This window comes from Camarhynchus parvulus, unplaced genomic scaffold, assembly GCF_901933205.1.
Source record: "Camarhynchus parvulus unplaced genomic scaffold, STF_HiC, whole genome shotgun sequence".
In the NCBI taxonomy this organism is placed as follows: Eukaryota; Metazoa; Chordata; class Aves; order Passeriformes; family Thraupidae; genus Camarhynchus; species Camarhynchus parvulus.
Genome location: NW_022148567.1, coordinates 102,259 through 130,139, shown reverse-complemented (window position 1 = coordinate 130,139; position 27,881 = coordinate 102,259). Strand labels below are relative to the sequence as shown.

Sequence of the window (27,881 nt, the reverse complement as noted above, 5' to 3'; positions counted from 1 at the left end):
CCCACCCCAGAAACCCCAAAAACCCCACCCAGAAACCCCAAAAACCCCCCAAAATTCCCCCAAAAATCTTTCCCAAAATTGGAGAAAAATCCCCCCAAAATCCCCCCCCGAAAATCCCCCAAAAATTGAGGTTTTTCCCCCATTTTTTGAGGTTTTTTTCCCGGTTTTTTTTGTGTTTTATCCCCAATTTCTGTTTTTTTCCCAAATTTCCCGTTTTTGGCGTTTTTCTCCCCATTCCAGGCTACGAGCAGCCCTGGGAGGATCCCCTGTCCCAGTAGCCCCCCAAAAATCCCCCAAAAATTTGTGAAAAATCCCCCAAAAATGCCCCAAATTCCCCCAAAAATTTGTGAAAAATTCCCCAAAAATGCCCCAAAAATCCCCAAAATTCCACAAAAATCCCCCCAAAAATTTGTGGAAAATCCCCCAAAATTCCCCCAAAAATCCCCCCAAAATTCCCCAAAAATTCCCCCAAAATCCCCAAAATTTTCAGAGATTTTCTGCTGCGTTTTTGGGGTTTTCGCACCCATTTTTGGGGTTTTTTTTTTGCCATTTTTTGGGGGTTTTTTTCCAATTTTTTTGGGTTTTTTTCTTGCCATTTTTGGGGGACTTTTTTGCCATTTTTGGGGTTTTTTTGCCATTTTTTGGGAAGGTTTTTTTGCCATTTTTTTGGGGACTTTTTTTCTCTTTTTTGGGGTTTTCTCACCCATTTTGTGGGGTTTTTTTTGCCGTTTTTTGGGGAACTTTTTTGCCATTTTTGGGGTTTTTTTGCCGTTTTTTGGGGGACTTTTTTGCCATTTTTTGGGGGATTTTCTCACCCATTTTTTGGGTTTTTTTTTGCCATTTTTGGGGAACTTTTTTGCCTTTTTTGGGGGACTTTTTTGCCATTTTTGGGGGATTTTCTCACCCATTTTTTGGTGGGTTTTTTTTTGCCATTTTTTGGGGTTTTCTCGCTCATTTTTTGGTTTTTTTGCCACTTTTGGGGAGGTTTTTTCCCATTTTTTGGGTTTTTTTCTTGCCATTTTTGTGGTTTTTTTGCCATTTTTGGGAGACTTTTTGGCCGTTTTTGGGGGACTTTTTGCCATTTTTCGGGGATTTTCTCACCCATTTTTTGGGTTTTTTTTGCCCTTTTTTGCCATTTTTTCGGTTTTTCCCCGTTTTTTTTGTGTTTTATCCCCAATTTCTGTTTTTTTCCCAAATTTCCCATTTTTGGCGTTTTTCTCCCATTCCAGGCTACGAGCAGCCCTGGGAGGACTCACTGTACCCTTCAAAAACCCTCCAAAATCCCCCAAAAATCCCCCAAAAATCGAGGTTTTTCCCCCATTTTTTGAGGTTATTTTCCCGTTTTTTTTGTGGTTTCTCCCCAATTTTTATTTTTTTGCCCAAATTTCCCGTTTTTCGCCCCATTGCAGGCTACGAGCAGCCCTGGGAGGACGCCCTGTGTCCGTACCCGCCGTCCTTCGCGCGGCCCCTGCAGGTGGCGCTCGGTGCCAGCGACGGCGCCAGCGACTACGGCAACAAATTCGGGGAGCCCCTGGTGGCAGGTGGGACACTGGGGACATTGGGGACACTGGGGACACTGGGGACACTGGGGACACTGGGGACACTGGGGACAGCAATGGGGACACTGGGGACACTGGGGACAGCAATGGGGACAGCAATGGGGACAGCAATGGGGACAGCAATGGGGACATTGGGGACACTGGGGACAGCAATGGGGACAGCAATGGGGACATTGGGGACACTGGGGACATTGGGGACAGCAATGGGGACACTGGGGACAGCAATGGGGACATTGGGGACAGCAATGGGGACAGCAATGGGGACACTGGGGACACTGGGGACAGCAATGGGGACATCGGGGACAGCAATGGGGACACTGGGGACAGCAATGGGGACATTGGGGACAGCAATGGGGACAGCAATGGGGACACTGGGGACATTGGGGACAGCAATGGGGACATCGGGGACACTGGGGACATCGGGGACAGCAATGGGGACATCGGGGACACTGGGGACATTGGGGACATTGGGGACATTGGGGACATTGGGGGCATTGGGGGCATTGGGGGGACATTGGGGACATTGGGGACATTGGGGGCATTGGGGGGGACATTGGGGACATTGGGGACATTGGGGGCATTGGGGACAATTTGGGACAATTTTGGGCGGTTCGTGGGACATTTTTGGGGCATTTGGAGGATGTTTGGGGACAGCTGTGGGGACAATTTTGGGACAATTTTGGGGAGGTTTTGGGGACACTTGGGGACGGACATTTGGGGACATTTTTGGGGGTTCGGGGGAGATTTGGGGCCATTTTGGGGAGTTTTGGGACAATTTTGGGCGCTTTGGGGACACTTTGGAGACATTCGGGGACAATTTTGGGTGATTTTTGGGGGAATTGAGCTGATTTTGGGGTTGATCTGTGGCTGTGTTTAAGGGATTTGGGGTTTCTCCAGTTTGGGTAATTTGGGGTGATTTTGGCTGAAATTTTGGGGGGATTTTGGGTGAATTTGGGGCTGATTTTGGGGGGATTTTTTGGCAGATTTTGAGAGGATTTTGGCTGAGATTTTTGGGTGATTTTGGGTTAATTTGGGGCTGATTTTGGGTTAATTTGGGGCTGATTTTGGGGGATTTTAGCTGAGATTTTTGGGTGATTTTGGGGCTGGTTTTGGGGGGATTTTGGGTTTCTCTGATTTGGCTGATTTTGGTTGGGATTTTTGGGTGATTTTGGGTGAATTTGGGGCTGATTTGGGGATTTTTGGGTGAATTTGGGCGTTTGCAATTTTGTGCCCTTTGGGTATTTTGTTTGCTTTTTTTGAGGCTTTGTGGGGTTGCAGTCCCATTGGTTGTTTTGGGGGTATTTTGGTATTTGGGCTTTGGGGGCTTTGGGGATGGGGGTTTGGGTTTGTCTCCATTTGCTTTTGGTGGGATTTTTGGGTTTTTGGGGGGGGCTTTTTGGGGGTTTTTGGGGTGGGGTTTTGGGTGGGGGTGATTGGGTGGGGGGTCTCCATTTGTTTTGTTTGGTTTGGTTTGTTGTTTTGGGGGGTTTTGGGGAGATTTTGAGGTTGATTTTGAGCTGTTTTGGGGCATTTTTGGGGTATTTTGGGTGATTTGGGGCATTTCGGTCTTGTTTTGGGGCTGATTTTGGGGGATTTTAGGTGAGATTTTTGGTTGAATTTGGGGTGATTTTGGGGCAGTTTTGGGTTAATTTGGGGCTGGTTTTGGGGGATTTTGGTTATTTGGGTGATTTTGGGTTTTTGGGGATTTTGGGTGATTGGGGCTGATTTTGGGGGATTTTTGGGGTGATTTGGGGCTGATTTTGAGGCAATTTTGGGGTGAATTTGGGGGATTTTGTGTTTCTCCAATTTGGGTATTTTGGGGTGATTTTGGGTTAATTTGGGGCTGATTTTGGGTGAATTTGGGTGAATTTGGGGCTGATTTTGGGGCAATTTTGGGTGGAATTTGGGGCTGATTTTTGGGTTGATTTTGGGCAGCTTTGGGGCAAATTTGGGCAACTTTGGGTTTCTCTGATTTGGGTGTTTTGGGGGCTGATTTTGGGGACATTTCAGGGGATTTTGGGGCTGATTTTGGGGCGATTTTGGGGTGATTTTGGGGGATTTTGGGTTTCTCCAATTTGAGTATTTTGGGGTGATTTTGGGTGCATTTGGGGCTGATTTTGGGTGACTTTGGGGCTGATTTTGAGGCAGTTTTTGGGTGATTTTTGGGCTGATTTTTGGGCTGCTTTGGGGCAAATTTGGGCAATTTTGTGTTTCTCTGATTTGGCTGATTTTGGCAGGAATTTTTGGGTGATTTTTAGTTGATTTTGGGCTGGTTTTGGGCCAATTTTTACCATTTTTTGCCGTTTTTTGCGTTTCTCCAATTCTGGCCGGTTTTGGCCGATTCTGGCCGGATTTTTTTGGCGATTTCGGGCAAATCCGGGTGGAATTCGATGGGTTTTGGGTTTGCAGGCTTCGCCCGCTCCTTCGGGCAGGTGCTGCCCGGGGGGCAGCGCCGGGAGTGGATCAAGCCCATCATGTTCAGCGGAGGCATCGGGGCCCTGGAGGACGAGCACGTCAAGAAGGAGAACCCGGAGCCAGGTGGGGGCCAAAAATGACCCAAAAATGGCCCAAAATGGCCCAAAAATGACCCCAAAAATGGCCCAGAATATCCCAGAATAAACCCAAAAATAGCCCAAAAAATAACCTCAAAAATGCCCTAAAAATACCCCAAAAATACCCCCAGAAAACCTCAAAAAATAACCCAAAAATGACCCAAAATAGCCCAAAAATAGCCCAAAAATAGCCCAAAAATGGCCCAGAATATCCCAGAAATAAACCCAAAAATAGCCCAAAAATGGCCCAAAAATGACCCCAAAATAGCCCAAAAATAGCCCAAAAATGGCCCAAAAATGGCCCAAAATATCCCAGAAATAAACCCAAAAATAACTCAAAAAATAACCCCAAAAATAACCCCAAAAATGCCCTAAAAATACCCCAAAAATACCCCCAGAAAACCTCAAAAAATGACCCAAAAATGACCCAAAATGGCCCAAAAATAGCCCAAAAATAGCCCAAAAATGGCCCAGAATATCCCAGAAATAAACCCAAAAAATAGCCCAAAAATGACCCAAAAATGACCCCAAAATAGCCCAAAAATAGCCCAAAAATGGCCCAAAAATGGCCCAAAATATCCCAGAAATAAACCCAAAAATAGCCCAAAAAATAACCCCAAAAATGACCCCAAAAATGCCCTAAAAATACCCCAAAAATACCCCCAGAAAACCTCAAAAAATAACCCTAAAATGACCCAAAAATGGCCCAAAAATGACCCAAAAATAGCCCAAAAAAATAGCCAAAAATAGCGCAGAATATCCCAGAAATAAACCCAAAAATAGCCCAAAAATGACCCAAAATACCCAAAAATACCCCAAAAAATCTCCAAAATCCCCTAAAAATCCACCCCGAATTCCCTCAAATTTTCCCAAAATCCTCTCCAAATTTTCCCCCAAATTTCCCCCAAAATCCCCTAAAAATCCACCCAAATTTTCCCAAAATCCCCCAAATTTTCCCCAAAATTTTCCCCCAAATCCCCAAAATCCCCCAAATTTTCCCCCAGATGTTCCCCAAAACCCCCCAAATTTTCCCCCACATTTTCCCCAAATTTTCCCCAAAAACCCCTAAAATCCCCCCAAAATCCCCCAAATCCCAAATTTTCCCAAAAATCCCCCAAATTTTCCCCCAAAATCCCCCAAATTTTCCCCCCAAATTTTCCCCCCCCCAAATTTTCCCCAAAATCCCCCCAAAATTTCCCCCCCCAAATCCACCAAAAATCCCCCAAATTTTTCCCAAATTTTCCCCAAAATCCTCCCCAAAATCCCCCCCAATTTTCCCCCAAAAAATCCCCCAAAATCCCCCCCCAAAATCCCCCCAAATTTTCCCCAAATTTTTCCCCAAAATTTCCCCAAATTTTCCCCCAAATTTTCCCCAAATTCCCCCAAAAATCCCCACATTTTTCCCCCACATTTTCCCCCAAATCCACCCCAAATCCCCCAAAATTTTCCCCCAAAAATCCCCCCAAAATCCCCCATAATTCCACCCAAAATCCCCCAAATTTTCCCCAAATTTTCCCCCAACCCCAAATTCCCCCAAAATCCACCCCAGATTTTCCCCAAATTTTCCCCCCAAATTTTCCCCAAAATTTTCCCCAAATTTTTCCCCAAAATCTCCCCCAAAATTCCCCGAAAATTCCCCAAATCCTCCCCAAAAATCCCCCAAATCTGCCCAAAATCCCCTAAAATCCACCCAAATTTTCCCCCAAAAATCCCCCAAAATCCACCCCAGATTTTTCCCAAATTTTCCCCCAAAATCCCCTAAAAATCCACCCCAAATTTTCCCCAAAATCCCCTCCAAATTTTCCCCCAAATTTCCCCAAAAATCTCCCCAAAATCCTCTAAAAATCCACCCCAAACCCCCCAAATTTTCCCCCAAAATCCCCTGAAAATCCACCCCAAAAACCCCTAAAATCCCCCAAAATCCCAAATAAATCCACCCAAAATCCCCCAAAATCCCCCCAAATTTTCCCCAAAATCCCCCAAATGTCCCCCACATTTTCCCCCAAATCCACCCCAAATCCCCCCAAAATTTTCCCCAAATTTCCCCAAAATCCTCTCCAAATTTTCCCCCCAAATTTTCCCCCAAAATCCCCTAAAAATCCACCCCAAATTTCCCCCCAAATTTCCCCAAAATCCTCCCAAATTTCCCCCCCAATTTCCCCCAAATTTTCTCCAAAATCCTCCCCAAAAATCCCCCAAATTTTCCCCCAAAATCCCCCCAAAAATCCCCCAAATTTTCCCCCCAAAATTCCCCAAATTTTCCCCAAATTTTCCCAAAATCCCCCCCAATTTTCCCCCAAATTTTCCCCAAATCCCCCCAAATCCCCCCCAAATCCCCCCATAAATCCCCCCAAAATCCCCCAAATTTTCCCCAAATTCCCCAAAAATCCCCCCCAAAACCCCAGATTTTCCCCCAAATTTTCCCCCAAAATCCTCCCAAATTTTCCCCAAATTTTCCCCCAAATCCACCCAAATCCCCCAAATTTTCCTCAGATGTTCCCCAAAACCCCCCAAATTTTCCCCAAAAATCCCCCCAAAACCCCCCCCAAAAACCCCTAAAATCCCCCAAAATCCCAAATAAATCCCCCAAAATCCCCAAATTTTCCCACCCCCAAATTTCCCCCACATTTTCCCCCAAATCCACCCCAAATCCCCCAAATTTTTCCCCAAATTTCCCCCAAAATCCTCTCCAAATTTTCCCCCTAATTTTCCCCCAAAATCCCCTAAAAATCCACCCCAAATTTCCCCCCAAATTTCCCCAAAATCCACCCAAAATCTTCCAAATTTCCCCCAAATTTTCTCCAAAATCCACCCCAAAAATCCCCCAATTTTTCCCCAAAAATCCCCAAAATTCCACCCAAAATCCCCCAAATTTTCCCCAAATTTTCCCCCAAAATTCCCAAATTTTCCCCCAAATTTTCCCCAAATTTCCCCAAAATCCCCCACATTTTCCCCCACATTTTCCCCCACATCCACCCCCAAATCCCCCAAAATTTTCCCCAAAAATCCCCCCAAAATCCCCCATAATTCCACCCAAAATCCTCCAAATTTTCCCCAAATTTTCCCCAAATTTTCCCCAAATTTTCCCCACATTCCCCCAAAATCCACCCCAAATTTTCCCCCAAATTTTCCCAAAATCCTCTCCAAATTTTCCCCCAAATCTCCCCCAAAATCCCCGGAAAATCCCCCAAATCCTCCCCAAAAATCCCCCAAATCTGCCCAAAATCCCCTAAAAATCCACCCAAATTTTCCCCAAAAATCCCCCCAAAATCCACCCCAAAAACCCCTAAAATCCCCCCAAAGTCCCAAATAAATCCACCCAAAATCCCCCAAATTTTCCCAAAATCCCCCAAATTTCCCCCACATTTTCCCCCAAATCCACCCCAAATCCCCCAAATTTTCCCCAAATTTCCCCAAAATCCTCTCCAAATTTTCCCCCAAATTTCCCCCCAAAATCCACCCCAGATTTTTCCCAAATTTTCCCCCAAAATCCCCTAAAAATCCACCCCAAATTTTCCCAAAATCCCCTCCAAATTTTCCCCCAAATTTTCCCCAAAAATCCCCTGAAAATCCACCCCAAAAACCCCAAAAATCCGCCAAAATCCCAAATAAATCCACCCAAAATCCCCCAAAATCCCCCACATTTTCCCAAAATCCCCCAAATTTCCCCCACATTTCCCCCCAAATCCACCTCAAATCCCCCAAAATTTTCCCCACATTTTCCCCCAAATTTCCCCCAAAAATCCCCTAAAAATCCACCCCAAATTTCCCCCCAAATTTTCCCAAAATCCACCCAAAATCCTCCAAATTTCCCCCAAATTTTCTCCAAAATCCACCCCCAAAATCCCCCAAATTTTCCCCAAATTTTCCCCAAATTTTCCCCCCAAATTTTCCCCAAATTTTCCCCAAATTCCCCCAAAATCCACCCCAGATTTTTCCCAAATTTCCCCCATAATCCCCCAAATTTTCCCCACATTTTCCCCCAATCCACCCAAATGCCCCCAAAATTTTCCCCAAATTTCCCCAAAATCCCCTCCAAATTTTCCCCCAAAATCCCCTAAAAATCCACCCCAAATTTCCCCCCAAATTTCCCCCAAATCCACCCAAAATCCTCCAAATTTCCCCCAAATTTTCTCCAAAATCCTCCCCAAAAATCCCCCAAATTTTCCCCAAAAATCCCCCAAAATCCCCCAAATTTTCCCCAAATTTTCCCCAAATTTTCCCCAAATTTCCCCAAAAATCCCCCAAATTTTCCCCAAATTTTCCCCAAATTTCCCCAAATTTCCCCCATTTTTCCCCAGGGATGTTGGTGGTGAAGTTGGGGGGTCCCGTCTACAGGATCGGCGTGGGGGGAGGGGCCGCCTCCTCCATCCAGGTTTGGGGCAAATTCCCGGGATTTGGGGAAAATTGGGGATTTTTGGGGAAAATTGGGGATTTTGGGTGGGATTTGGGATGAAATTTGGGGATTTTGGGGTGGATTTTGGGGGATTTTTGGGGAAAATTTGGGGGATTTTTGGGGAGGATTTTGGAGAAAATTTGGGGGAAATTTGGGGGATTTTGGGTGGATTTTGGGGATTTTTGGGGGATTTTTGGGGTGGATTTTGGGTGGAATTTTGGGACAATTTGGGGGAATTTTGGGTGGAATTTGGGATGGATTCGGGAAGATTTTGGGGGATTTGCGGATGAAATTTCGGGGGATTTTTAGGAAAAAATTTGGGAACACTTTTGGGGATTTGGGGTGGAAATTGAGGGGTTTTTTTGGGGTTTAGGGAGGATTTGGGGTGGAATTTGGGGGATTTGGGGGAAAATTTGGGATTTTGGAGCCAATTTGGGGTGGAATTTGGGATGAAATTTGGGGATTTTTGGGGTGGAATTTGGGGGATTTTTGGGGGATTTTGGGACAATTTGAGGGAACTTTGGAAGATTTTGGGTGGAATTTGGGGGATTTTTGGGGGATTTTAGGAAACATTTGGGAATATTTTTGGGGATTTTGGGGGATTTGGAGGATTTTTGGGTGGACTTTGGGATGAAATTTCGAGGGATTTTGGGAAAATTTGAGATTTTGGAGGGAATTTTGGGTGGAATTTGGGGGATTTGGGGAAAATTTGGGGATTTTGGAGCCAATTTTGGGTGGAATTTGGGGGTTTTAGGGGGATTTTGGGCGGAATTTGGGATGAAATTTGGGGACGATTTTGGGGAATTTTGGGTGGAATTTGGGGGAATTCTGGGGAATTTGGAGTGAAATTTGGGGAAAATTTGGGATTTTGGGTGGAATTTGGGGTGAAATTTGGGGAAGATTTTGGGGGAATTTTTGGGTGGAATTTTGGGGGATTTAGGTGAAAATTTGGGATTTTGGGTGGAATTTGGGGTGGAATTTGGGGGGATTTTGGGTGGATTTTGGGGGATTTTTGGGGATTTTTGGGGTGATTTTTGGGTGGAATTTTGGGGGAATTTGAGGAATTTTTGGGGGAATTTGGGATGGATTTGGGAAGATTTTTGGGGATTTGGGGATGAAATTTCGGGGATTTTTGTAACACAATTTGGGAACACTTTTTGGGGATTTGGGGTGGAAATTGAGGGGTTTTTTTGGGGTTTAGGGAGGATTTGGGGTGGAATTTGGAGGATTTTGGGGAAAATTTGGGATTTTGGGGCCAATTTTGGGTGGAATTTGGGATGAAATTTGGGGATTTTGGGGTGGATTTTGGGGGATTTTTGGGTGGGATTGGGGGGATTTTGGGAAAATTTGGGATTTTGGAGCCAATTTGGGGTGGAATTTGGGATGGAATTTGGGGGATTTAGGGAAAATTTGGGATTTTGGGTGGAATTTGGGGTGGAATTTGGGGGATTTTGGGTGGAATTTGGGGATTTTTGGGGGGATTTTGGGGTGGATTTTGGGTGGAATTTTGGGACAATTTGGGGGATTTTTGGGGGGAATTTGGGATGGATTTGGGAAGATTTTGGGGGATTTTAGGGGGATTTGGGGGAATTTTGGGTGGAATTTGGGGATTTTGGGTGGAATTCTGGGGGATTTAGGGGAATTTGGGGGGAAATTTGGGGAAAATTTGGGATTTTGGGTGGAATTTGGGATGAAATTTGGGAAGATTTTGGGGGAGTTTTGGGTGGAATTTGGGGGATTTTTTGGGACGATTTGAGGGAATTTTGGAGGATTTGGGGTGGAATTTGGGGGATTTAGGGAAGATTTGGGGATTTTTGAGGGAATTTTGGGTGGATTTTGGGGTGATTTTAGGAGGATTTTAGGGGATTTGGGGAAAATTTGGGATTTTGGGGGATTTTAGGAAAAAATTTGGGGAGATTTTTGGGGATTTGGGGTGGAAATTGAGGGGTTTTTTGGGGTTTAGGGAGGATTTGGGATGAAATTTGGGGGATTTTGGGAAAATTTGGGATTTTGGAGCCAATTTTGGGTGGAATTTGGGATGAAATTTGGGGATTTTGGGGTGGATTTTGGGGATTTTTGGGTGGGATTTGGGGGATTTTGGGAAAATTTGGGGATTTTGGAGCCAATTTTGGGTGGAATTTGGGATGAAATTTGGGGGATTTTGGGGGAATTTGGGGATTTTTGGGTGGGATTTGAGATGAAATTTCGAGGGATTTGGTGAAAATTTGGGATTTTGGGTGGAATTTGGGATTTTTGTGGGAATTTTGGGTGGAATTTGGGGGATTTTGGGTGGAATTTTGGGTGGAATTTGGGGAATTTTGGGGTGGATTTTGGGGGATTTTTGGGAAAAATTGGGGGGATTTTTGGGGGAGGATTTTGGAGAAAATTTGGGGGAAATTTGGGGGATTTTGGGTGGAATTTGGGGATTTTTGGGGGATTTTTGGGGTGGATTTTGGGGGGATTTTGGGACAATTTGAGGGAATTTTGGGGGGAATTTGGGATGGATTTGGGAAGATTTTGGGGGATTTGGGGATGAAATTTCGGGGGGATTTTTAGGAAAAAATTTGGGGAGATTTTTGGGGATTTGGGGTGGAAATTGAGGGGTTTTTTTGGGGTTTAGGGAGGATTTGGGGTGGAATTTGGGGGATTTTGGGGAAAATTTGGGATTTTGGGGCGAATTTTGGGTGGAATTTGGGATGAAATTTGGGGATTTTGGGGTGGAATTTGGGGGATTTTGGGTGGGATTTGGGGGATTTTGGGAAAATTTGGGATTTTGGAGCCAATTTTGGGTGGAATTTGGGATGAAATTTGGGACAATTTTGGGGGAATTTGGGGTGGAATTCTGGGGGATTTAGGGAAAATTTGGGATTTTGGGTGGAATTTGGGGATTTGGGGAATTTTGGGTGGAATTTGGGGATTTTGGGTGGAATTCTGGGGGATTTGGGGGAATTTGGAGAGAAATTTGGGGAAAATTTGGGATTTTGGGTGGAATTTGGGATGAAATTTGGGAAGGTTTTGGGGGAGTTTTGGGTGGAATTTGGGGGATTTTTTGGGACGATTTGAGGGAATTTTGGGGGATTTGGGGTGGAATTTGGGGGGATTTGGGGAAGATTTGGGGATTTTTGGGGGAATTTTGGGTGATTTTGGGGTGATTTTAGGAGGATTTTGGGGATTTGTGGAAAATTTGGGATTTTGGGGATTTTTGGGAAAAATTTGGGGAGATTTTTGGGGGAATTTGGGGTTGGAAATTGAGGGGGTTTTGGGGTTTAGGGAGGATTTGGGGTGGAATTTGGGGGATTTGGGGAAAAATTGGGATTTTGGGGCCAATTTTGGGTGGAATTTGGGATGAAATTTGGGGGATTTTGGGGGAATTTTGGGTGGAATTCTGGGGGATTTAGGGAAAATTTGGGATTTTGGGTGGAATTTGGGGATTTTGGGTGGAATTTGGGGGATTTTGGGGGGTTTTTGGGGTGGATTTTGGGTGGAATTTTGGGACAATTTGGGGGAATTTTGGGGGGAATTTGGGATGGATTCGGGAAGATTTTGGGGGATTTTAGGGGGATTTGGGGGAATTTTGGGTGGAATTTGGGGATTTTGGGTGGAATTTGGGGGATTTAGGGGAATTTGGAGAGAAATTTGGGGAAAATTTGGGATTTTGGGTGGAATTTGGGATGAAATTTGGGAAGATTTTGGGGGAATTTTGGGTGGAATTTGGGGGATTTTTTGGGACGGTTTGAGGGAATTTTGGAGGATTTGGGGTGGAATTTGGGGGATTTAGGGAAGATTTGGGGATTTTTGAGGGAATTTTGGGTGGATTTTGGGGTGATTTTAGGAGGATTTTAGGGGATTAGGGGAAAATTTGGGATTTTGGGGGATTTTAGGAAAAATTTGGGGAGATTTTTGGGGATTTGGGGGTGGAAATTGAGGGGTTTTTTTGGGATTTAGGGAGGATTTGGGGTGGAATTTGGGGGATTTGGGGAAAATTTGGGATTTTGGAGGGAATTTTGGGTGGAATTTGGGATGAAATTTGGAGATTTTGGGGTGGAATTTGGGGGATTTTTGGGGGATTTTGGGACAATTTGAGGGAACTTTGGAAGATTTTGGGTGGAATTTGGGGGATTTTTGGGGGGGGATTTTAGGAAACATTTGGGAATATTTTTGGGGATTTTGGGGGGATTTGGAGGATTTTTGGGTGGACTTTGGGATGAAATTTCGAGGGATTTTGGGAAAATTTGAGATTTTGGAGGGAATTTTGGGTGGAATTTGGGGGATTTGGGGAAAATTTGGGGATTTTGGAGCCAATTTTGGGTGGAATTTGGGGGTTTTAGGGGGATTTTGGGCGGAATTTGGGATGAAATTTGGGACGATTTTGGGGGAATTTTGGGTGGAATTCTGGGGGAATTCTGGGCAATTTGGAGTGAAATTTGGGGAAAATTTGGGATTTTGGGTGGAATTTGGGATGAAATTTGGGAAGATTTTGGGGGAATTTTGGGTGGAATTCTGGGGGATTTAGGGAAAATTTGGGATTTTGGGTGGAATTTGGGGTGGAATTTGGGGGATTTTGGGTGGATTTTGGGGATTTTTGGGGGATTTTTGGGGTGGATTTTGGGTGGAATTTTGGGGGGAATTTGAGGGAATTTTGGGGGGAATTTGGGATGGATTTGGGAAGATTTTGGGGGATTTGGGGATGGAATTTCGGGGGATTTTTAGGAAAAAATTTGGGGAGATTTTTGGGGATTTGGGGTGGAAATTGAGGGGTTTTTTTGGGGTTTAGGGAGGATTTGGGGTGGAATTTGGAGGATTTTGGGGAAAATTTGGGATTTTGGAGCCAATTTTGGGTGGAATTTGGGATGAAATTTGGGGATTTTGGGGTGGATTTTGGGGGATTTTTGGGTGGGATTGGGGGGATTTTGGGAAAATTTAGGATTTTGGAGCCAATTTTGGGTGGAATTTGGGGTGAAATTTGGGGGATTTTGGGGGAATTTTGGGTGGAATTTGGGGGATTGGGGGGATTTGGGGTGGAATTTGGGGATTTTTGGGGGATTTTTGGGGTGGATTTTGGGTGGAATTTTGGGACAATTTGGGGGAATTTTGGGGGGAATTTGGGATGAAATTTGGGAAGATTTTGGGGGATTTTAGGGGGATTTGGGGGAATTTTGGGTGGAATTCTGGGGGATTTAGGGGAATTTGGGGGAAATTTGGGGAAAATTTGGGATTTTGGGTGGAATTTGGGATGAAATTTGGGAAGATTTTGGGGGAGTTTTGGGTGGAATTTGGGGGATTTTTTGGGACGATTTGAGGGAATTTTGGAGGATTTGGGGTGGAATTTGGGGGATTTAGGGAAGATTTGGGGATTTTTGAGGGAATTTTGGGTGGATTTGGGGTGATTTTAGGAGGATTTTAGGGGATTTGGGGAAAATTTGGGATTTTGGGGGATTTTAGGAAAAAATTTGGGGAGATTTTTGGGGATTTGGGGTGGAAATTGAGGGTTTTTTTGGGGTTTAGGGAGGATTTGGGATGAAATTTGGGGGATTTGGGGAAAAATTGGGATTTTGGAGCCAATTTTGGGTGGAATTTGGGATGAAATTTGGGGATTTTGGGGTGGATTTTGGGGGATTTTTGGGTGGGATTGGGGGGATTTTGGGAAAATTTAGGAATTTGGAGCCAATTTTGGGTGGAATTTGGGGTGAAATTTGGGGGATTTTGGGGGAATTTTGGGTGGAATTTGGGGGATTGGGGGGATTTTGGAGTGAAATTTGGGGATTTTGGGTGGAATTTGGGATGGAATGTTGGAAGATTTTGGGGGATTTTGGGGAATTTAGGGTGAAATTTGGGGGATTTTGAGTGAAATTTGGTATTTTTGGGGGGATTTTGGGGTTCCTGGAGGGATTTTTTATGGCATTTTTGATGGGATTTTCGTATTTTTAATGGGATTTTTGTCGTTTTGGACGGGATTTTTTGGGGATTTTTGTCGTTTTTGGACGGGATTTTTTGGGGATTTTTGTCGTTTTTGGACGGGATTTTTTGGGGATTTTTGTCGTTTTTGGATGGATTTTTTGGGGATTTTTCTCGTTTTTGGATGGGATTTTTTGGGGATTTTTCTCGTTTTTGGATGGGATTTTTTTGGGGATTTTTGTCGTTTTTGGATGGGATTTTTTGGGGATTTTTCTCGTTTTTGGATGGGATTTTTTGGGGATTTTTGTCGTTTTTGGACGGGATTTTTTTGGGGGATTTTTGTCGTTTTTGGACGGGATTTTTTGGGGATTTCTGTCGTTTTTGGACGGGATTTTTAATGGGATTTTTTGTCGTTTTTGGACGGGATTTTTTGGGGATTTTTGTCGTTTTTGGATGGGATTTTTTTTGGGGGATTTTTGTCGTTTCTGGACGGGATTTTTTGGGGATTTTTGTCGTTTTTGGATGGATTTTTTGGGGATTTTTGTCGTTTTTGGATGGGATTTTTGGGGATTTTTCCGTTTTGGATGGGATTTTTTGGGGATTTTTGTCGTTTTTGGATGGGATTTTTTGGGGATTTTTCTCGTTTTTGGATGGGATTTTTTGGGGATTTTTGTCGTTTTTGGACGGGATTTTTTTTGGGATTTTTGTCGTTTTTGGATGGGATTTTTAATGGGATTTTTGTAGTTTTTGGACGGGATTTTTGGGGGATTTTTGTCGTTTTTGGACGGGATTTTTTGGGGATTTTTGTCGTTTTTGGATGGATTTTTTGGGGATTTTTGTCGTTTTTGGACGGGATTTTTTGGGGATTTTTGTCGTTTTTGGACGGGATTTTTGGGGATTTTTGTCGTTTTTGGATGGATTTTTGGGGATTTTTTGTCGTTTTTGGATGGGATTTTTTGGGGATTTTTGTCGTTTTTGGATGGATTTTTTGGGGATTTTTGTCGTTTTTGGATGGGATTTTTTTGGAATTTTTGTCGTTTTTGGATGGGATTTTTTTGGGGGATTTTTGTCGTTTTTGGACGGGATTTTTTTGGGATTTTGTCGTTTTTGGACGGGATTTTTTGGGGATTTTTGTCGTTTTGGATGGGATTTTTGGGGGATTTTTGTCGTTTTTGGACGGGATTTTTTTGGGGATTTTTGTCGTTTTTGGACGGGATTTTTAATGGGATTTTTTGTCGTTTTTGGACGGGATTTTTGGGGATTTTTGTCGTTTTTGGATGGGATTTTTTGGGGATTTTTGTCGTTTTTGGACGGAATTTTTTGGGGATTTTTGTCGTTTTGGATGGGATTTTTGGGGGATTTTTGTCGTTTTTGGACGGGATTTTTTGGGGTTTTTTGTCATTTTTGGATGGGATTTTTGGGGATTTTTGTCGTTTTTGGACGGGATTTTTTGGGGATTTTTGTCGTTTTTGGACGGGATTTTTTGGGGATTTTTGTCATTTTTGGATGGGATTTTTGGGGATTTTTGTCGTTTTTGGACGGGATTTTTTGGGGATTTTTGTCGTTTTTGGACGGGATTTTTTGGGGATTTTTGTCGTTTTTGGATGGGATTTTTTGGGGATTTTTGTCGTTTTTGGATGGGATTTTTTTGGGGATTTTTGTCGTTTTTGGACGGGATTTTTTGGGGGATTTTTTGTCGTTTTTGGACGGGATTTTTTTTTGGGGGGAATTTTGGGTGCCACCCCCGGTGTCCCCACGGCGTCCCCGCAGGTGCAGGGGGACAACGAGGCCGAACGGGATCTGGGGGCCGTGCAGCGTGGGGACCCCGAGATGGAGCAGAAGCTGAACCGCGTCCTGCGGGGCTGCGTGGAGAGCGGGGCCCGGAACCCCGTGAGCTCCATCCACGACCAGGACGCCGGCGGCAACGGTGAGAGAGGGGACAGCAATGGGGACATTGGGGACATTGGGGACATTGGGGGACATTGGGGACACGGGGGACATTGGGGGCATTGGGGGGATTGGGGACATTGGGGACATTGGGGGATTGGGGACATTGGGGGGATTGGGGACATTGGGGGGATTGGGGAAATTGGGGACATTGGGGACATTGGGGACATTGGGGGGATTGGGGACATTGGGGGGATTGGGGACATTGGGGACATTGGGGGGATTGGGGACATTGGGGGGATTGGGGACATTGGGGGGATTGGGGACACAGGGGACATTGGGGACATTGGGGACACAAGGGACAGTGGGGACATTGGGGACATTGGGGACATTGGGGACATTGGGGACATTGGGAACCCCGTGAGCTCCATCCATGATCAGGGGGCAGGAGGGAACGGTGGGTGACATTGGGGACATTGGGGGATTGGGGACATTGGGGACACTGGGGACACACCATGGGACAAGTCCGTGGTGCCAAGCTGATGTCCCCAGTGCCGTCCCCACTGATGTCCCCAAAGTCCTCAGTAACGTCCCATGTCCTTGCTGATGTCACCAAAGATCTTCTCCATGTCCCCAGTGATGTCCCCAATGTCCCCAATGTCCCCAATGTCCCCAATGACCCCAATGTCCCCCAATGTCCCTCAATGTCCCCTCTGATGTCCCCGATGTCCCCCCAATGTCCCCAAAGTCCCTAACCCCCCAATGTCCCCAATCCCCCCAATGTCCCCAATGTCCCCCAATGTGTCCCCAACCCCCCCAATGTCCCCAATGTCCCCAATGTCCCCAATGTCCCCAGTGTCCCCAATCCCCCCAGTGTCCCCAATGTCCCCAATGTCCCCAATTTCCCCAATGTCCCCAATGTCCCCAATGTCCCCAACGCCCCCAATGTCCCCAATGCCCCCCAATGTCCCCAATGCCCCCAATGTCCCCAATGTCCCCCCAATGCCCCCCCAATGCCCCCAATGTCCCCAATCCCCCCAATGTCCCCAATGTCCCCAATGTCCCCAATGCCCCCAATGTCCCCAATCCCCCCAATGTCCCCAATGTCCCCAATGTCCCCCAATCCCCCCAATGTCCCCAATGTCCCCAATCCCCCAATGTCCCCAATCCCCCCAATGTCCCCAATGCCCCCAATCCCCCCCAATGTCCCCAATGTCCCCAATCCCCCTAGTGTCCCCAATGTCCCCGATGTCTCCTGTGTCCCCTCTGATGTCCCCGATGTCCCCAGGCAATGTCCTGAAGGAGATCTCGGAGCCGGCCGGGGCCGTCATCTACGCCAGCCGCTTCCAGGTCAGTGTCACCGCCCGTGTCACCCGATGTCCCCAAATGTCACCCCAATGTCACCTCAGTGTCACCCCAATGTCCCACAATGTCACCCCAATGTCCCCAATGTCCCCCATGTCACCCCAATCCCACCAATGTCCCCAATGTCACTGATGTCCCCTCAGTCTCCCCCAATGTCCCCAATGCCCTCAAGTCACCAATGTTCCCAATGTCCCCAGTGTCCCCCCAGTGTCACCAATGTCACCAGTGTCCCCAATGTCCCCAACCCCCCCAATGTCCCTGATGTCCCCCCAATGTCACCAATGTTCTCAATGTCCCCAATGCCCCCTCAATGTCCCGCTCAATGTCCCCAATGTCCCCAATGTCCCCAAATGTCCCCAATGTCCCCAGTGTCCCCAATGTCCCCAAACCCTTTAACCCCTTCCATCCCGTGATATTTGCCATTGTTGCCAATGACCCTGGTGACACTTTGGTGGCCCTGGTGACACTTTGGTGACCTCGGTGGCAGCTGGGTGACCCCACCCTGAGCATCCTGGAGCTCTGGGTGTCCCTTGTCCCCCCCAGTGTCCCCAAACCCTTTAACCCCTTCCATCCCGTGATATCCGCCATTGTTCCCAATGGATTTGGTGGCACCTTGGTGATACTTTGGTGACACCTTGGTGACACTTTGGTGGCCTCGGTGGCAGCTGGGTGACCCCACTTTGAGCATCCTGGAGCTCTGGGTGTCCCTTGTCCCCCTCGTTCTGTGTCCCCAGTGTCCCCAAACCCTTTAACCCCTTCCATCCCGTGATTTCACTGATGACATGGGTGACACCTTGGTGGCCCTGGTGACACTTTGGTGACACTTTGGTGGCCTCGGTGGCAGCTGGGTGACCCCACGCTGAGCATCCTGGAGCTCTGGGTGTCCCTTGTCCCCACTGACCCCAAATCCCCAAATCCCCAAACCCTTTAACCCCTTCCATCCCGTGGTGTCCGCCATTGTTCCCAATGGACTTGGTGACCCTGGTGACACTTTGGTGACACTTTGGTGGCCTCGGTGGCAGCTGGGTGACCCCACGCTGAGCATCCTGGAGCTCTGGGTGTCCCTTGTCCCCACTGACCCCAAATCCCCAAATCCCCAAACCCTTTAACCCCTTCCATCCCGTGGTGTCCACCATTGTTCCCAATGGACTTGGTGACATCTTGGTGACACTTTGGTGACATTGGTGGCAGCTGGGTGACCCCACGCTGAGCATCCTGGAGCTCTGGGTGTCCCTTGTCCCCCTCGTTCTGTGCCCCCAATGTCCCCAAACCCTTTAACCCCTTCCATCCCATGATTTCACTGATTTAATGGGTGACACCTTGGTGGCCCTGGTGACACTTTGGTGACACTTTGGTGGCCTCGGTGGCAGCTGGGTGACCCCACGCTGAGCATCCTGGAGCTCTGGGTGTCCCTTGTCCCCCTCGTTCTGTGCCCCCAATGTCCCCAAACCCTTTAACCCCTTCCATCCCGTGATTTCACTGATTTAATGGGTGACACCTTGGTGGCCCTGGTGACACTTTGGTGACACTTTGGTGGCCTCGGTGGCAGCTGGGTGACCCCACGCTGAGCATCCTGGAGCTCTGGGGCGCCGAGTACCAGGAGTCCAACGCGCTGCTGGTGCGGCCGGAGGCGCTGGCGCTGCTGCGGCGCCTGGCGGAGAGAGAGCGCTGTCCCCTGAGTGTGGTGGGGACAATCACCGGGGATGGCAGGGTGAGGGACAGCAATGGGGACATTGGGGACATTGGGGGGATTGGGGGGGTTAGGGGGATTGGGGCATTGGGGACATTGGGGACATTGGGGACATTGGGGACATTGCGGGCATTGGGGACATTGGGGGGATTGGGGACATTGGTGGATTGGGGACATTGGGGACATTGGGGGGATTGGGGGACATTTGGGACATTGGGGACATTGGGGACATTGGGGGCATTGGGGACATTGGGGGGATTGGGGACATTGGGGACATTGGGGACATTGGGGGCATTGGGGACATTGGGGACATTGGTGGATTGGGGACATTGGGGACATTGGGGGGATTGGGGACATTGGGGACATTTATGGGATTGAGGGGATTTGAGAACATTGGGGACATTGGGGACATTGGGGGGATTGGGGGGGTTGGGGGGATTGGGACATTGGGGAGATTGGGGACATTGGGGGATATTTGGGACATTGGGGACATTGGTGGATTTTGGATGTTTTTGGGGTTATTTTGTTGTGGTTTCGGGCTCATTTTGGGATGTTTTGGGGTTGATTTTAGCGATAATTTTAGTCAGTGTTTTTGGGTTGTTTCGGACTCATTTTGGGGTGTTTTGGGGTTGATTTTGGGGTGTATTTGGGGTTGATTTTGGGGTGGCTTCGGGGTTGATTTTTGGGTTAATTTTTGTGGGTGTTTTTGGGGTTATTTTGTTGTGGTTTCGGGCTCATTTTGGGGTTGATTTTTGCGATAATTTTGGTCGGTGTTTTTGGGCTGTTTTGGGCTCGTTTTGGGGTGTATTTGGGGTTGATTTTGGGCTGTTTTGGGGTTGATTTTGGGGTGTATTTGGGGTTGATTTTGGGATGGTTTTGGTGTTGATTTTTGGGTTAATTTTTGTGGGTGTTTTTTGGGGTTATTTTATTGTGGTTTTGGGCTCATTTTGGGGTGTTTTGGGGTTGATTTTGGGGTGGCTTCGGGGTTGATTTTTGGGTTAATTTTTGTGGGTGTTTTTGGGGTTATTTTGTTGTGGTTTCGGGCTCATTTTGGGGTTGATTTTAGCGATCATTTTGGTCGGTGTTTTTGGGTTGTTTCGGGGTCATTTTGGGGTGTATTTGGGGTTGATTTTGGGGTGGCTTTGGGGTTGATTTTTGGGGTAATTTTTGTTGGCGTTTTTGGGGTTTTGGGGTAATTTTTGTGGGTGTTTTTTGGGGTTATTTAGTTGTGGTTTCAGGCTCATTTTGGGGTGTTTTGGGGTTGATTTTAGCGATCATTTTGGTCGGTGTTTTTGGGCTGTTTCGGGCTCATTTTGGGGTGCATTTGAGGTTGATTTTGGGGTGGCTTTGGGGTTGATTTTTGGGTTAATTTTTGTGGGTGTTTTTGGGGTTATTTTATTGTGGTTTTGGGCTCATTTTGGGGTGCATTTGGGGTCGATTTTGGGGTGTATTTGGGGTTGATTTTGGGATGGTTTTGGTGTTGATTTTTGGGTTAATTTTTGTGGGTGTTTTTGGGGTTATTTTGTTGTGGTTTCGGGGTCATTTTGGGGTGTTTTGGGGTTGATTTTAGTGATAATTTTGGTCGGTGTTTTTGGGCTGTTTTGGGGTTGATTTTGGGCTGTTTTGGGGTTGATTTTGGGGTGTATTTGGGGTTGATTTTGGGGTGTATTTGGGGTTGATTTTGGGGTGTTTGGGGTTGATTTTTGGGTTAATTTTTGTGGGTGTTTTTGGGGATATTTTGTTGTCGTTTCGGGCTCATTTTGGGGTGTTTTGGGGTTGATTTTTGCGATAATTTTGGTCTGTGTTTTTGGGGTGTTTTGGGCTCATTTTGGGCATGGTTTTGGGGTTGATTTTGGGATGGTTTTGGTGTTGATTTTTGGGTTAATTTTTGTGGGTGTTTTTTGGGGTTATTTTATTGTGGTTTTGGGCTCATTTTGGGGTGCATTTGGGGTCGATTTTGGGGTGTTTTGGGGTTGATTTTGGTGTGGCTTTGGGGTTGATTTTTGGGTTAATTTTTGTGGGTGTTTTTGGGGTTATTTAGTTGTGGTTTCAGGCTCATTTTGGGGTGTTTTGGGGTTGATTTTAGCGATCATTTTGGTCGGCGTTTTTGAGTTGTTTTGGGCTCATTTTGGGGTGTTTTGGGGTTGATTTTGGGGTGGTTTTGGGGTTGATTTTTGGGGTAATTTTTGTTGGCGTTTTTGGGGTTTTGGGGTAATTTTTGGGGTGTTTGGGGTTGATTTTTGGGTTAATTTTTGTGGGTGTTTTTGGGGATATTTTGTTGTGGTTTCGGGGTCATTTTGGGGTGCATTTGGGGTTGATTTTGGGGTGTTTGGGGTTGATTTTTGCGATAATTTTGGTCTGTGTTTTTGGGCTGTTTTGGGCTCATTTTGGGCATGGTTTTGGGGTTGATTTTGGGGTGCATTTGGGGTCGATTTTGGGGTGTATTTGGGGTTGATTTTGGGCTGTTTTGGGGTCGATTTTGGGGTGTATTTGGGGTTGATTTTGGGATGGTTTTGGTGTTGATTTTTGGGTTAATTTTTGTGGGTGTTTTTGGGGTTATTTAGTTGTGGTTTCGGGCTCATTTTGGGGTGTTTGGGGTTGATTTTTGCGATAATTTTGGTCGGTGTTTTTGGGCTGTTTCGGGCTCATTTTGGGCTGTTTTGGGGTTGATTTTGGGGTGGTTTTGGGGTTGATTTTTGGGGTAATTTTTGTTGGCGTTTTTGGGGTTTTGGGGTAATTTTTGGGGTGTTTGGGGTTGATTTTTGGGTTAATTTTTGTGGGTGTTTTTGGGGTTATTTTGTTGTGGTTTCGGGGTCATTTTGGGGTGTATTTGGGGTTGATTTTGGGGTGCATTTGGGGTTGATTTTGGGGTGCATTTGGGGTTGATTTTGGGGTGTTTGGGGTTGATTTTTGGGTTAATTTTTGTGGGTGTTTTTTGGGGTTATTTTATTGTGGTTTTGGGCTCATTTTGGGGTGTTTTGGGGTTGATTTTGGGGTGTATTTGGGGTTGATTTTGGGGTGGCTTCGGGGTTGATTTTTGGGTTAATTTTTGTGGGTGTTTTTGGGGTTATTTTGTTGTGGTTTCGGGCTCATTTTGGGGTGTTTTGGGGTTGATTTTAGCGATAATTTTGGTCGGTGTTTTTGGGTTGTTTCGGACTCATTTTGGGGTGTTTTGGGGTTGATTTTGGGGTGTATTTGGGGTTGATTTTGGGGTGTTTTGGGGTTGATTTTGGGGTGTTTGGGGTTGATTTTCGTGGTAATTTTTGTTGGCGTTTTTGGGGTTTTGGGGTAATTTTTGGGGTGTTTGGGGTTGATTTTTGCGATAATTTTTGTCGGTGTTTTTGGGGTTATTTTGTTGTGGTTTCGGGGTCATTTTTTGGGGTGCATTTGGGGTTGATTTTGGGGTGCATTTGGGGTTGATTTTTGCGATAATTTTGGTCTGTGTTTTTGGGCTGTTTTGGGCTCATTTTGGGCATGGTTTTGGGGTTGATTTTGGGGTGCATTTGGGGTCGATTTTGGGGTGTATTTGGGGTTGATTTTGGGATGGTTTTGGTGTTGATTTTTGGGTTAATTTTTGTGGGTGTTTTTTGGGGTTATTTTATTGTGGTTTTGGGCTCATTTTGGGGTGTTTTGGGGTTGATTTTGGGGTGTTTGGTGTTGATTTTTGGGTTAATTTTTGTGGGTGTTTTTGGGGTTATTTTGTTGTGGTTTCGGGCTCATTTTGGGGTGTTTTGGGGTTGATTTTTGCGATAATTTTGGTCGGTGTTTTTGGGCTGTTTTGGGGTTGATTTTGGGGTGTTTTGGGGTTGATTTTGGGGTGTATTTGGGGTTGATTTTGGGGTTTTTGGGGTAATTTTTGGGGTGTTTGGGGTTGATTTTTGGGTTAATTTTGTGGGTGTTTTTGGGGTTATTTTGTTGTGGTTTTGGGGTCATTTTGGGGTGCATTTGGGGTTGATTTTGGGGTGTTTGGGGTTGATTTTTGCGATAATTTTGGTCAGTGTTTTTGGCCTGTTTCGGGCTCATTTTGGGGTGTATTTGGGGTTGATTTTGGGGTGTTTTGGGGTTGATTTTGGGGTGTTTTGGGGTTGATTTTGGGGTGTTTGGGGTTGATTTTCGTGGTATTTTTTGTGGGCATTTTTGGGGTTTTGGGGTAATTTTTGGGGTGTTTGGGGTTGATTTTTGGGTTAATTTTTGTGGGTGTTTTTGGGGATATTTAGTTGTGGTTTTGGGCTCATTTTGGGGTGTATTTGGGGTTGATTTTGGGGTGTTTTGGGGTTGATTTTGGGGTTTTCCCCCCCCCCAGATCGTGCTGGTCGATGACCTGGCGTCGCCGGTGCCCGAGGGGGGGTCCCACGAGGGGCTCCCCACCCCCGTCAACCTGGAGCTGGAGTGGGTGCTGGGCAAGATGCCCCAAAAGGTGAGCGGGGAACCCCAAAAACTGACCCGAAATTTGGGGGGAACGCCCCGAAATGGGACCCCAAAAATGGCCCCAAAATTGGGGGGGATGGCCCCAAATGGGACCCCAAAAATGACCCCAAAATTGGTGGGGGACAACCCAAAATGGGACCCCAAAAATGGCCCCAAAATTGGGGGAGGGATGGCCCCAAATGGGACCCCAAAAATGACCCCAAAATTAGGGGAGGGACGGCCGAAAATGGGGCCACAAATGGCCCCAAAATTTGGCGGGAACACCCTGAAATGGGACCCCAAAAATGGCCCCAAAATTGGGGGAGGGATGGCTGAAAATGGGACCCCAAAAATGGCCCCAAAATTGGGGGGGATGGCCCCAAATGGGACCCCAAAAATGACCCCAAAATTAGGGGAGGGACGGCCGAAAATGGGGCCACAAATGGCCCCAAAATTTGGGGGGAACACCCTGAAATGGGACCCCAAAAATGGCCCCAAAACTGGGGGGGGTGGCCCAAAATGGGACCCCAAAAATGACCCCAAAATTGGGGGGGATGGCCCAAAATGGGACCCTAAAAATGACCCCAAAATTGGGCGAGGGATGGCCCCAAATGGGACCCCAAAAATGGACCCACAATTCGGAGGTACACTCCAAAATGGGACCCCAAAAATGACCCCAAAATTGGGGGAGGGATGGCCGAAAATGGGGCCAAAAAATGACCCCAAAATTGGGGAGGATGCCCCAAATGTGACCCCAAAAATTGACCTGAAATTGGGGGGGACACCCTGAAATGGGATCCCGAAATTTGGGGGGAATACCCTGAAATGGGACCCCAAAAATGGCCCCAAAATTTGGGGGACACCCTGAAATGGGATGCCGAAATGTGGGGGGAACACCCTGAAATGGGACCCCAAAATTGGGGGGGGAAGACTCCAAAATGGAACCCCAAAAATGACCCCAAAATTGGGGGTGATGGCCCAAAATGGGACCCCAAAAATGGCCCCAAAATTGGGGAGGGATGGCCCCAAATGGGACCCCAAAAATGGCCCCAAAATTGGGGGTAATGACCCAAAATGGGACCCCAAAAAATGGCCCTAAAATTTGGGGAGAAATCACCCCAAAATGCGACCCAAAAAAACCCCAAGCCTCCAAAGTTTGGATCCCAAATTTTTTTTGGGGGGGAGCCCCAAATTTGAGGCTTTTCCCTCCCAAATTTTGGGGTCCCCCCCTCTAATTTTGGGGTCCCTCCTATATAATTTTGGGGTCCCCACTTCCCCCTCCCCAAAAATTGGAATCCCCCGAATTTTTGAATAGCTCAAAAATGTGACCCCCCAAATTTTTGAAAACCTCAAAAATGTGAACCCCCAAATTTTTCAATCCCTCAAAAATGTGAACCCCCAAATTTTCGAATCGCTCAAAAACGTGAACCCCAAATTTTTGAATCCCTCAAAAATGTGAACCCCCAAATTTTGAAACCTTCAAAAATTGAATCCCCCAAAATTTTTGAATGGCTCAAAAATGTGAACCCTGAAATTTTCGAAAACCTCAAAAATGTGAACCCCCAAATTTTTGAAAACCTCAAAAATGTGAACCCCCAAATTTTTGAGAACCTCAAAAATGTGAACCCCCAAATTTTTGAGAACCTCAAAAATGTGAACGCTGAAATTTTCGAAAACCTCAAAAATGTGAACCCCCAAATTTTTGGATGCCTCAAAAATGTGACCCCCCGAATTTTTGACGCCCTTTTTTTTGGGCGTACCCCGATTTTGCCGTTTCCGCCCGTTTTTGGGGCCCCAGGAGTTCCACCTGTCGCGCGCGCCCCTCCCGCGGCGCCCCCTGAGCCTCCCCGCGGCGCTGTCGGTGCGCGGCGCCCTCGAGAGGGTCCTGAGGCTGCCGGCCGTGGCCAGCAAGAGGTACCTGACCAACAAGGTGAGGGACACACCTGTGTGTCACCTGTGTCACCTGTGTCACCTGTCTGTGTCACCTGTGTCACCTGTGTCACCTGTCTGTGTCACCTGTGTGTGTCACCTGTGTGAGCCCAACCCCCGGCCGTGGCCAGCAAGAGGTACCTGACCAACAAGGTGAGTGGGACACACCTGTGTGTCACCTGTGTCACCTGTGTGTGTCACCTGTCTGTGTCACCTGTGTGTGTCACCTGTGTCACCTGTCACCTGTGTGTGTCACCTGTCACACCTGTGTCACCTGTCACACCTGTGTCACCTGTCTGTGTCACCTGTGTCACCTGTGTCACCTGTGTCACCTGTGTCACCTGTGTCACCTGTCTGTGTCACCTGTGTCACCTGTCTGTGTCACCTGTGTCACTGTGTCACCTGTCTGTGTCACCTGTGTGTGTCACCTGTCTGTGTCACCTGTGTCACCTGTGTCACCTGTGTCACCTGTGTGTGTCACCTGTGTGAGCCCAACCCCCGGCCGTGGCCAGCAAGAGGTACCTGACCAACAAGGTGAGTGGGACACACCTGTGTGTCACCTGTGTGTCACCTGTGTCACCTGTGTCACCTGTCTGTGTCACCTGTGTCACCTGTGTCACCTGTGTGTGTCACCTGTGTGTGTCACCTGTGTGAGCCCAACCCCCGGCCGTGGCCAGCAAGAGGTACCTGACCAACAAGGTGAGGGACACACCTGTGTGTCACCTGTGTCACCTGTGTCACCTGTCTGTGTCACCTGTCACACCTGTGTCACCTGTGTGTGTCACCTGTGTGTGTCACCTGTGTGTGTCACCTGTGTGAGCCCAACCCCCGGTCCGGTGGCCAGCAAGAGGTACCTGACCAACAAGGTGAGTGGGACACACCTGTGTGTCCCTGTGTCACCTGTGTCACCTGTCTGTGTCACCTGTGTCGTCTGTCACCTGTGTCACCTGTGTCACACCTGTGTTACACCAACCCCACCCCAACCCCCGGCCGTGGCCAGCAAGAGGTACCTGACCAACAAGGTGAGGGACACACCTGTGTGTCACCTGTGTGTCACCTGTGTCACCTGTCTGTGTCACTTGTGTGTGTCACCTGTGTCATCTCATTGTCACACCTGTGTCACCTGTGTGTGTCACCTGTGTCACACCTGTGTTACACCAACCCCACCCCCGGCCGTGGCCAGCAAGAGGTACCTGACCAACAAGGTGAGTGTGTCACCTGTGTGTCACCTGTGTCACCTGTGTCACCTGTGTCACCTGTGTGTGTCACCTGTGTCACCTGTGTGTGTCACCTGTGTGTGTCACCTGTGTGAGCCCAACCCCCGGCCGTGGCCAGCAAGAGGTACCTGACCAACAAGGTGAGGGACACACCTGTGTGTCACCTGTGTCACCTGTGTGTGTCACCTGTGTGTGTTACCTGTGTCACCTGTGTGTGTCACCTGTGTCACCTGTGTCACCCCAACCCCCTGCCGTGGCCAGCAAGAGGTACCTGACCAACAAGGTGAGTGGGACACACCTGTGTGTCACCTGTGTCACACCTGTGTGTGTCACCTGTCTGTGTCACCTGTGTGTGTCACCTGTGTCACCTGTCACCTGTGTGTGTCACCTGTCACACCTGTGTCACCTGTCACACCTGTGTCACCTGTCTGTGTCACCTGTGTCACCTGTGTCACCTGTGTCACCTGTCTGTGTCACCTGTGTCACTGTGTCACCTGTCTGTGTCACCTGTGTGTGTCACCTGTCTGTGTCACCTGTGTCACCTGTGTCACCTGTGTGTGTCACCTGTGTGAGCCCAACCCCCGGCCGTGGCCAGCAAGAGGTACCTGACCAACAAGGTGAGTGGGACACACCTGTGTGTCACCTGTGTGTCACCTGTGTGTGTCACCTGTCTGTGTCACCTGTGTCACCTGTGTCACCTGTGTCACCTGTCTCTGTCACCTGTGTGTGTCACCTGTGTGATCCCAACCCCCGGCCGTGGCCAGCAAGAGGTACCTGACCAACAAGGTGAGGGACACACCTGTGTGTCACCTGTGTCACCTGTGTCACCTGTCTGTGTCACCTGTGTGTGTCACCTGTCTGTGTCACCTATCACACCTGTGTCACCTGTCTGTGTCACCTGTGTCACCTGATTGTCACACCTGTGTCACCTGTCACGCCAGTGTGACCTCTGTGTCACTTCTGTGTCACCTCAGCATCACATCG

At 47.3% G+C, this 27,881-nt stretch overlaps 1 protein-coding gene across 1 annotated transcript in view; it reads left to right on the top strand.

Moving 5' to 3' along the window:
* Window positions 1-1,393: 1,393 nt before the first annotated feature.
* The window catches only part of LOC115916938 (phosphoribosylformylglycinamidine synthase-like), a gene marked incomplete at its 5' end in the record, with an annotated part of 56,907 nt that continues 30,419 nt past the window's right edge, over window positions 1,394-27,881 (top strand). The window contains 8 exon segments of the mRNA XM_030970676.1: window positions 1,394-1,541; window positions 3,969-4,097; window positions 8,413-8,486; window positions 16,173-16,329; window positions 17,578-17,639; window positions 19,204-19,365; window positions 23,648-23,761; window positions 25,550-25,681. Of these exon segments, the coding sequence (XP_030826536.1) occupies window positions 1,394-1,541; window positions 3,969-4,097; window positions 8,413-8,486; window positions 16,173-16,329; window positions 17,578-17,639; window positions 19,204-19,365; window positions 23,648-23,761; window positions 25,550-25,681 (978 nt within the window).